Here is an 11,221-nt window from a genome sequence, read left to right on the forward strand (position 1 = left end):
ATTTGTATTCGGAAAGAATAAACCAGTTTTATTTAAGAAAGGACTTGTGTCGCTAAAGTTTAGTCGGAAAGAATTTACGGAAAATTAATTAACGACTGGAGGCGTAACAGTAATATTAATACTTTAATCTACTCACTACGAATCACCCAATCTATATCGGGATTTATCGAAATAAAAAAAACATAATGTCCTTGATGGCTGTATTATATTATCAATGCACGTAATATGTTTATACAAAATTGTTCTATTTTTCTAAATTTTTGCATTAAACATTTCAAGAAAGATGATACATAATAGTTAGTTGACTTACGTAGTTTATAATTGTGTTTCTGTGATAAGTTGAGAATGTTGAAGGTTTGTTATTTATCTTAACTATTACATTTAGATGCGTAATTTAGGATATTTAAACGAACGATCAGAGATACTGGGTTCCTGTTTGAGAGTTATTTTGTTTAGTTTCTTGTTTGTTTTGAATTTCTTGTAAAGCTACACAAAGGCTATCTGCGCTAGCCGTCCCTAATTTAACAGTGAAAGACAAGAGGGAAGGCAGCTAGTCATCACCACTCACCGCCAACTCTTGGGCTATTCTTTTACCAACGAATAGTGGGATTGACCGTAACATTATAACCTCCTAACGGCTGAAAGTGTGAGCATGTTTGGTGGGACGGGGATTCGAACCCACGAGTCAAGCGCCCTAACCACCTAGCCAAGTCGGGCCGTTTTTAGTTTCTACTGATGATAATTAATTATATACTCCTAAACGTATTGTATGTCTTGGAAAAACACAAGTTGATAAATCAGACAAACTGTAGAAAACAGTCGTAATTTATATGCACATTTTTCTTCTGGAACTGCTACTTAGAAGTTACATAACAATAATGAAAATATATCTTTACTTTAAAATGCTGAATTTATGTACACATTTTACAATAGTTACCCACAGAGCCATAAATAATTCGACTGTAGTTAGCCAGTGTTTCTCATGTCATCTAGTGGAATGTTACGGAAATCAACCAATTTTACGTATTTTGTCTGTGAAGTGTATGAATTAGTAGAGAGAGAGAGGAAAATAAAGTTTGACGATTCACCAATTTATGTATTTATACTTCTGGGCCTAGCGCGCCATAGTGGTTAGCATTCTGACCTGTGGAGCTGAGATTCCGTGGCTCGCGTCTCGTTATAGCCAAATAATAATAGTCGCGCTTCGTACTTTGGGGCCGTGAGTGCGTTATAAGAGGGACAGTAAAAACCCACTATTAAGTCTCACAAGGATAGTCCGATAGTTGGCGGTGGGTGGTGTTAACTAGATAGCTGTCTTGCCTTTAGTCTATCATCTCAAAATTAGGATCGGCTAGCGTAGATAGCCCTCGTGTAGCTTTGCTTGAAATTCAATAAACCATAATCATTTCTACTTCTACTATTCTTCGGTTACATGCTGAGGCACTAGGAGATATGACACGTATTCTAGTTGTACGAGTATAGCACTATGAACCCTACTCACAGCTGAACTTTCAAGGTGGTTTTTCATATGAAACAACGTCCATATAAACTGGTTTAGTGGCTGTTTTTTGTAACTCTACGTGAGTGCAGCATTTAATAAACTATATATGTAATTTATATTAAAAAACCTTTTAAGAAAGAATAGACAATGTACCGTAATTAAGAGAATGAATTAACAAAAGCACAAAATTAATTAAGTGTAACCTGATTATTCTAAGTTATTCCAAGCATTATTCGTTTACTATATACACATCAGTTTGGTCATTATTGATTAATAATAAAAGCAAACTCAGAATTTTCGTGCAAAGCTACACAAACGACTAACTGCACATAACTATCCTTAATTTCGAGTTTATAGAATATAGGGAAGGCAGCTAGTCAACAGCACCCACCACTAACTTTTGGGCTACTCTAGTCTGACCGAAAAGTGGGATTTGATCGAAGAGTGTTTTTTTTTTAATAATAATAATAAACAATTCACATACTATATGGTGCATCCATGTAAAGTAATGATAATCAAAGTAAGGTTTGATGACTGATTCAAACTATTTCATGAAAAAAAAAATTTCAAATTAAAGAAAATTTTATAAAAGTATGCTTATCAGAAAGAACAATAGAGGGCTTACTAGAATGAAAGTTACGAAGCAGGGTTAGGTTGTTCCTTACAATGGTTAGTGTTGAAACAGGTCAGAAAGCAGCGGCTTTTGGTCAATCCCTAAGGGATTACAGCACTCTTAAGTTTTTCCTTCAGGGGTAACTATTACTGAGTTACACCAATAGATGGCATCAATGCATGAATATGTTATACTGTTATTAGTCAATGATCCAGTGTAAAGGCAGAACTTATGTAAGAGTATTGTCCCTTTCGTATTGATAAGCTCTCACGTGACATACGTGTAACTAATTCTTCCAATTAGAACTCGTATGTTGTTACGAATTTTTTTCAACAATTGGTCAAGCTAATATTTAGGAATGCATACAAGCCAATCATAGTATCCACATGTCAAACTAATATTTAGGAATGCATACAAGCCAGTCATAGTATCCACATGTCAAACTAATATTTAGGAATGCATACAAGCCAATCATAGTATCCACATGTCAAGCTAATATTTAGGATTCCATACAAGCCAATCTAAGTATCCACGTGTCAAGCTAATATTTAGGATTGCATACAAGCCAATCTAAGTATCCACGTGTCAAGCTAATATTTAGGATTGCATACAAGCCTATCATAGTATCCACATGTCAAGCTAATATTTAGGATTGCATACAAGCCAATCATAGTATCCACATGTCAAACTAATATTTAGGATTGCATACAAGCCAACCATAGTATCCACATATACAAGCCAACCATAGTATCCACATGCCAAGCTAATATTTAGGAATGCATACAAGCCAATCATAGTATCCATATATCAAGCTAACATTTAGGAATGCATACAAGCCAATCATAGTATCCACATGTCAAGCTAATATTTAGGAATGCATACAAGCCAATCATAGTATCCACATGTCAAACTAATATTTAGGAATGCATACAAGCCAGTCATAGTATCCACATGTCAAACTAATATTTAGGATTGCATACAAGCCAATCTAAGTATCCACATGTCAAGCTAATATTTAGGATTGCATACAAGCCAATCTAAGTATCCACGTGTCAAGCTAATATTTAGGATTGCATACAAGCCAATCTAAGTATCCACATGTCAAGCTAATATTTAGGATTGCATACAAGCCTATCATAGTATCCACATGTCAAACTAATATTTAGGAATGCATACAAGCCAATCTGAGTATCCACATGTCAAGCTAATATTTAGGAATGCATACAAGCCTATCATAGTATCCACATGTCAAGCTAATATTTAGGATTGCATACAAGCCAATCATAGCACCCACGGAAACAAAACTAGTAACAGTAAAAATTGATTGCTGCTAATAAACAAGACAGACAGACAGGTTGTCAATTTCAAATTTATTTGTGATCTACAGAGAACTGTTCAATAATATTTCGTATTCTTGATTTCATAACAATATTATCTGTATTATCTGAAATATCAATTCTGTGGATTTATACAAATTTGAGTTGTTTTATACATTTATCTTTGTTGTTTGTATTGTTTTATATGATAGATATATACCTCACATGCAAATTAAGTTATATATAGTAAAGCTAAATTTATGGTGTTCGAACTGAATTCTTATTCCAAGTTTTCTAAGCCGAGTATACAAAAAATAAATGAAGAATAAAAAACAAATTATTTTCTGATGTTTAGTTCAGCGATAAATGAAAACCTACACAACTTTACCAACACAGAAAATGCTGTCCAGACACTTTGTTGGGAATATGATAATCTAATATTTGGAGATGGTCTTTTAATATATATTCAAAACGCTTCATGTGCAGCAAATTAGTGTAAAACACATTGCGCATGAAAGGTATTGCCCGGTTATGCAACACAGTTTGTTACCAAGAGCCGTGTTCATGCATGCCACTCTTAAAATTAGAGTACTCATGTAATAAAAATTATCAATTTCTTTATACTGTATATAATTATGTACATAAAAATGCCAACCTCTTCAGCATAATGAAATCATCGTGATTAATTATATCGGTTTCTTTTTTTATTTAACTTATTACGGGATAGCTATCACCTCTACTACTGAATCCTTATTGGAAATCTCCCATTCTTCACAGCGTCAAGTCAAGTAACCTGAGGCAAGTTACGGCTACATTGTCTGATTAAGAAGTCAGCACACAGGATCACATACAAAAGTTGTAATGGTTTTCAAACGAGACCCAAAACTCGAGCGCTTTCGAATACTTCACTATTCTTCTTCAGTTTTGGGTCTCGTTAGAAAACCCTTGTCTAATTAGTGGTATACTCCTGAAAAGAAAAAACAAAAACAAAAAAAAAACACATCTTTATAAATAAGCGAAAAAACAATCAACAATCAAAAAGTGTATAAAACTACACCTTTTGAGACCTAATAAAACTTTGGAAATAACAATTGCAATAACATATAATATAACGAAATTCCTAAGACATATTTACTATTATGATTTCAAAATACAGAAATGTTCATAAATACGTAATGAGTTGTATTCTAAAACAATTTGCTGGATTACCTACTAATCTTCGTACTAATAAACTTATATAATGCGGCATACATTCTGTGAACCGAGAAGTAAACCATTCATCTGCATTTCATAAAATATATAAGTTCAGTTTAGAAAAACTGAAACTTTAGTATAGCTAATTTCTGTCGTACACGGGTTTATGTGGAGATTTCTACAGTGACAATATTTGGAAGATAGTCTCAACACGTGTGACTGGAGATAAATAACATAAAACTATAAATACATGTGCACAATCATTATACATAGTTTGTATGATCATGTGTATAAAAAATAACTTTTTATAGTTTATTATACGTCGCAGTTTACAAGATTTTTTGCATTTTTAACTGTGAACTAGAAAAAAAGAGTAGTCTCATAGCTACCTGGATAGTTATTTGGTCGTTGTGTGCAACCTGGGAGGGTCAGATTCTATTCAGACTTCTCCCTCCCAAGTAGTCCCATTACAAAGCATTTCGTCCTGATTTCAAATCAACGTTTGGTCTTTAACTCAACAAATAAAACGTAAAATCTGACAAGTGACTGCCGTAATAATAGTTGTCTCGTACTTCTCGCTTAGCAGCCGAAGGAACGTTCCAGGAAATAGTGTGTGTGCAGTGTTCAAAGAAACAGTTACAAACGTCTCTTTTTATTCAGACGTTCCGTGTAGTAAATATGTAGTAGTTTGTAGAGGAAGTCCAGCCGACTTCACAAATACTAGTCACGATCGAAACAGACCGAAAGTCGGAGAAGTTGCAATTTAAGATGTTTATAACGTTTGCCTCAAAAATACAACTAATATCCGTACTATTACAGTGAAATAGCTGAGTAATATAGGATATATTTATAAACTCATTTCATTATGCATTTCTTTCATATTTAGGGGCGGATTGGCTCACCAGGCATTTGACGCATTCTTTTTGAGCCAGTATGTTTGTTTATTTGTATTGAAGCTAAGCACAAAGCTACACAATGGGCTATCTATGCTCTGCCCACCACGGGTATCGAAACCCGGTTTCTAGCGTTATAAGTCCTCAGACATACCGCTGTGCCACTGGGGGGGGGGGGCAGTATGCAGCACGTGAAAAATTAATGGGACGCTATCAGTGATATTGACAGGGCTGATTCTTTAAAATGCCAATCCGCCCTGTCCGTATTCTTTAATTACATAATGAAAACTATCATCAATCCAAATTTTATGTGGTTGAACTTCGTACAAAATATTGAAATAAAAAACATAGACGTATTATTGTAAACTCCGATAAAAGGGACGAAGAACAAAATATTTATTAAACTTTTATTTATACTAAAAAATACATCTAGTTAGTAAAAAAAACAAAAAAAAATTATTCGTAAGTTAAAGGTTGATTCATAATATAAATGCATAAAAAAATTCCCACAATAACAAATGCAGATCACAATATCGATTATGCTTTTATATCTCAAATACAAAACATATGTGAAATATGTTTGAAGTTCATGATTAGCATGTAGCAATTAGCTGGTCGATATTTCTTTGGAAGAGATAACATTTTGGACCACTTTCGTTTCTGAAGAAGATCAAAGATCCAGAAAAAGTTACCGAAACTTCCTGGAACGCTATTCATTATAACTCCGTTTTACCACCACGGGTATCGAAACTCGGATTCTAGCGTTCTAAGTCCGCAGACATACTGCTGTGCCACTGGGGGGGGGGGGGCAAAACGAACAGACTCCCAGCCAGTATATATATATATATATATATGCTATATTTATATGTATCATAATACTTGAAAAGTGTTTATATGTATTATATGTATTTATATGTATTATAATACTTGAAAAGTGTTTATAAATATGTGTGTGCTATATTCATATGTATCATAATACTTGAAAAGTGTTCATTTTATTTTCCATTAATTTTCCTTTTCCTGACTTCCACTTGTCTTTTACCCTACAGAACAAAAGTTTTGTGCTTGTCATTCTCACCTCTACTTTTTATTACATATTTATTCTACCAATGCGCTATTCTGTGAATGTATTTCTGTAAAATCCTTATTTAGTTTACACAAATTTTACATAAACAACAAGTGTCATAACGTTTATTCATGAATGTAAGTCTCTATAAGGAGATATATTATTCACTGTAAAAATTAGTGTTAGATGTTTTATTTTTTAGTTGTACATGTGGTGAATAAAACAAACCATTTATTTTCATCTAATGTAAATTTCGTTTTTTATTATATCGTAAGGTTTCCTCTCTTTTTTCTTTTGGCCTGAGAAACGTAAGGAGCCTCCTTGATAGCCATGTTTCTAACCATCGTGGGATCATTAATGTCTGGTAGCAAAGCTTCCATAAAAAAACGACACAACTTGGGAAACTTTTTTTTGTTCCCAAATAATATCTTTTTTATTATTATTCTCTGAATGTTTCTCTGTTTGGGTGTTCCAGTAACATAGATACGGCCCGTTTTGATTTAGCTAATATTTCTAACTTAGCCTTCTTGTTATGCACTTTAGAACCCTTACAGAAAAGGGATATTACTATAGTTTGTGCAGACATGTTAATTCGTCGCAATACACGGTTTTTAGAACCAAAGACGGAACACAAGAGAAAAAAGGCCTTAGAAGCAGAGAATACCATTAAGGAAACGAAGTTTCATTAATAACACTGACAGAGAACAATAAGATTATTTCAATTAATCATGGTCAGTTTTTAACCAGTATCATAAACAGTATGAAACAATGGTTATTCACACCAACTTCTTCTCATGAACCATATGAGCCATGGCCAGGCACTTCTAATTCCATTCCAAGAATGATTTCTGAGCTCTGTACCTTAAAAGTCAATGAGTGGCCACCAGAAATAAATCCATACTTTGGAGAAAAGGAAATAGAGTCCATTTATAAACGTTTCAGGTTGCCATTTTCAAAAACAACCAAAACATACAGAAACTTTCTAGACAACTGTGGGTACCATATTCCATCAGATCTGAATCCTTTAATTGGGTGTAGAAAAGTCATACCAGTTTGAGTAACTAAAAATGCCTTACTAGCAAATGTCAGGGGCTAGTCCTTTAGTTCAGTAGGTAGAGCACTTATGTAACAAGCAGGTCTCAGGTTTAAATCTTAGGCAAAGGAAAATATATTGTGAAAAAATAAAAATACCACACTTCTTGTAAAAGTCTTCTTTTTTGCTAATTTATTTGGCATGTGTGTGTGTGTGTGTGTGTAGAGTAACTCACATAAATCAATTTATCTATAAAAAGTTATTTATTGCCTTCTCTAAAACTAATGATTAAATCTTTGCTAATATTTTTTAGACCCAATAAAACTAATGAAGATCAAACAACTTCCACTAAATCATGGAAGGACAAAGCAGAAACTGTAGTAATCGGTGGAGGTGTTGTTGGAGTGAGCATAGCATATCACTTAGCCAGGTTGGGTATGAAAGATGTTGTTCTACTGGAGAAATCTGATTTAACAGCTGGCTCTACATGGCATGCTGTAAGTAGAAATTCATTTGTAAATTTAAGTTTTTAACAGTAATCTTTTTCTCTGATAACCATAGTTGACTGCTTAAAGAAATAACAAAAAGATGAAAGAAGGCTATTTCACCCATTGAGATTTTCCCTCATCCACAAAAATAAGCAAATAAAACATGATATCCAAATTAAGTATCATCCTTTACATCCATTTTCCTATACAATGAGTTTAAAAGAATTCAAACTGATAGTGCACTCCACGTAATATGTTAAGCTTTTCCATAATCTTATAACTGTAACTGAAAAATAGAAACTTTTTGTTCCATCATTCAAATTATAGACAGAAAGAGTGCCTTTCCAAACCTCTAACAATTTTGTAGCCTGAAACAAGTCTTTTCGTCCATTACTTTATATGCCAGAGAATTAGATGATGACATAGTGTAACAATTAATAAATACTGACAATCTGGAAAGTGAATGTCACTAACAACTATTTCGATCTTGTGAAGTTGTAAATCTATACATGATAGAATACTTTCTTAATTTATGAATTAAAAAAATAAAACACAGAATTTACAATCTATTATAGCTGAGGTGATCGAATGATTGATATTGATTCATAAACTAGCAGAGGTTATAAAACTTGTAGTTTATTATAAGGTGTTTTAAGAATTATTTGTTTTGCTATTTTTCTTAAAGGCAGGACTTGCAACTCTCTATCATGGAGGAATCAATATGAAAAAGATACACTACTACAGCATTGGATTTTTTGCACAGATTGAACAAGAAACTAAAAAGGTTTGTAATTTTTTTATAACATTTTGATTACAAGATACTTGGTAACATAATATTTTATTTTTCTTGGCACCAAACCAACTTCTTATAGGTATTATATAAAAATTGACATCAAGCTGTTCTTTCTGAGAATATACTTTTCCAAGATTTTCAAAAGTTTTTTGTATAAAACTCAGATGTTTTCCATAATTGGTTTTTAGGTATGGTTATCCTGGTTTTTCTGTTAGGTAAAGAGACAACAAATGTTACGTATGTGACATTAAAGTTGAGGATTGCAAACACTAATTACATGTGACCTATGAAATTTACTTGTCAAGGCAACACTAAATTTTTTTGCTGTAGTTTCTTATGCTGCTGGTAGTAATATTTTCCTGTACAATTACTCTCTGAAATATCAGTATGTGTTAAGAATAACTGCTAGATTGAATCATTAAGCAAAATAAGATGTATCCAACTGTAAACAACATTAAATTCAGCTTTCAGATGATTGTTCATGGTCAGAAATAGTGTGGATTTGGTTGTTTTTGTGTGTAGTGTGGTCACTAGATAAGGTTTTGATTACTTTTTCGTTTGGTATACTAGATATGTACAAAAATTAGAGATACTGAAAACTTTTGTTTCCCTTGTTTTATCAGCCTAGTCTCCTAACATGGCATTTTGGGAAGTCTGTGCAAAGCTTAAACTTGAATGTTATTACAAGCAATTTTTATTCTTTTGCGGTATTAGTTCTGATTTTAATAACCATGGCTGGTTCCTTGTCTGTATGAACTTCTGTAGGTTAAGTTTGACTTATTCAGTCTGTACAAAAATCATTAGAGCTTTTTCTTTTATGTACTTGATACTTTCCTGTCACTATTAGCTAGTCTTACCACATTATAAAAGAAATTCAACTTGAAAGTTGGGTGTTTAGATTGTACACATGATATATATATATATATATAATGTTATGATAACATTTTGTCCTCCACTTTTTTTCAGGGCTTAAAATAGCTTCATACATTTGCATAGATATTTAGTTTTATACAGTTTATACTTGAAAATTTCTTGTTCAAAATGCAGTAGTATGATGTCATTGAGTACTTTCTATCAATGTTTAGTAGGTATGCACCTCAAGATTTAATTAAACTCTTAAAAGCACTTTACTTAAACCTTACAATTTCAAATGTATGGCAGCAAATCAAACCAGTGCTTTTCATGTTTCTGTGCATTTTATTGTTGGTTTAATTTAGCAGATATTTAATTGTTATACCATTTGTATTGAGGATGTTAATGTTAACACCTTTACGTGAAAACAGATGTGAATGTTCTGTACTGAAAGCAAAATGCTTGTGTTTATTTTTGGGTTCACAAACCCAACAACATTCAGGATCTTGCAAATTTCACATGGTCAAAGATTTACTTTATATGCGTATTGTAAATATGCAAGATATGTAATTGATTTAGTAATATTATTCACCCTTTAATAAGAAAATTACTACCAAATTATTTTATTCTAAAATGGTTAGGATGTAGTGATGGAAAAGTTTAGAATCTAGAGAGCATTTGAGATGAGAGGAACATCTACATTACCCATTCCTGCATTCCACTACTCCTATTCTGCCCTCACAGGGTAAATGCACATATATGTTAGGTGGTGGAATGCAGGAATAGGTAATGCAGATTTTCCTCCCATCTCAAATGCTCTCTAGTTTCTGAACTTTTTCCATTCCTACATCCCATCAATTTTAGATAAACTTTTTTTATTACTAGTTTGTTCACTTTTTACAAGTCGAAGTTTTGACTTCCAGTTAGGCTGTAACTTCTAGGTAAAAGGCACCATTTCACCAACTTATTCAGTTCTAATTTATAGGGAGCCATTATATAATTTATAGATGTTGCTCTTAGGAAGCAAGATAAGTGATGATCAGGATACTGCACAGCATGGTAAGGAGTATATGATAGATTATCTACTTCCATATAAAGCACATTATGACCTTCTGATCAGATATTGTGATTAGTTATATCTAACCTATCCTTTCATAAGGATTGTTACCGTGCTCCCTGCTTAATGTTTAATTACATGAAATATGCATTTAATACAGTCTGTCTTAATAGCAATGAAACTGGGGTTTAATATCAGAAGAGTATAAAAGTTTTTATCATATTGTTACGACAGTGGTAAAATGCTGGTAACACGTCATGAGATTCTCAAAGGATCTTGACTTTTCCTGTCAACTCTAGTCTTTTCTAGACACCCTCTTTTTTTTTACATAAGCTCGGCAAATAAAGGAGATAATTAATTGCAGATAGACAGATATAGAGACAGATAATCGAGTCAAGCGAGCGGTAGTGACCGT

General features: G+C 32.9%; 1 protein-coding gene across 1 annotated transcript in view; it reads left to right on the plus strand.

Moving 5' to 3' along the window:
- The window catches only part of LOC106462892 (dimethylglycine dehydrogenase, mitochondrial-like), a 44,735-nt gene that overhangs the window by 4,439 nt on the left and 29,075 nt on the right, over positions 1–11,221 (plus strand). Inside the window, exons 2-3 of the mRNA XM_013922857.2 lie at positions 7,930–8,113; positions 8,790–8,888. Of these exons, the coding sequence (XP_013778311.1) occupies positions 7,930–8,113; positions 8,790–8,888 (283 nt within the window). The remainder of the gene's footprint in view (positions 1–7,929; positions 8,114–8,789; positions 8,889–11,221) is intronic.

This window comes from Limulus polyphemus, unplaced genomic scaffold (assembly GCF_000517525.1).
Source record: "Limulus polyphemus unplaced genomic scaffold, Limulus_polyphemus-2.1.2 Scaffold1277, whole genome shotgun sequence".
NCBI classification, from domain to species: Eukaryota; Metazoa; Arthropoda; class Merostomata; order Xiphosura; family Limulidae; genus Limulus; species Limulus polyphemus.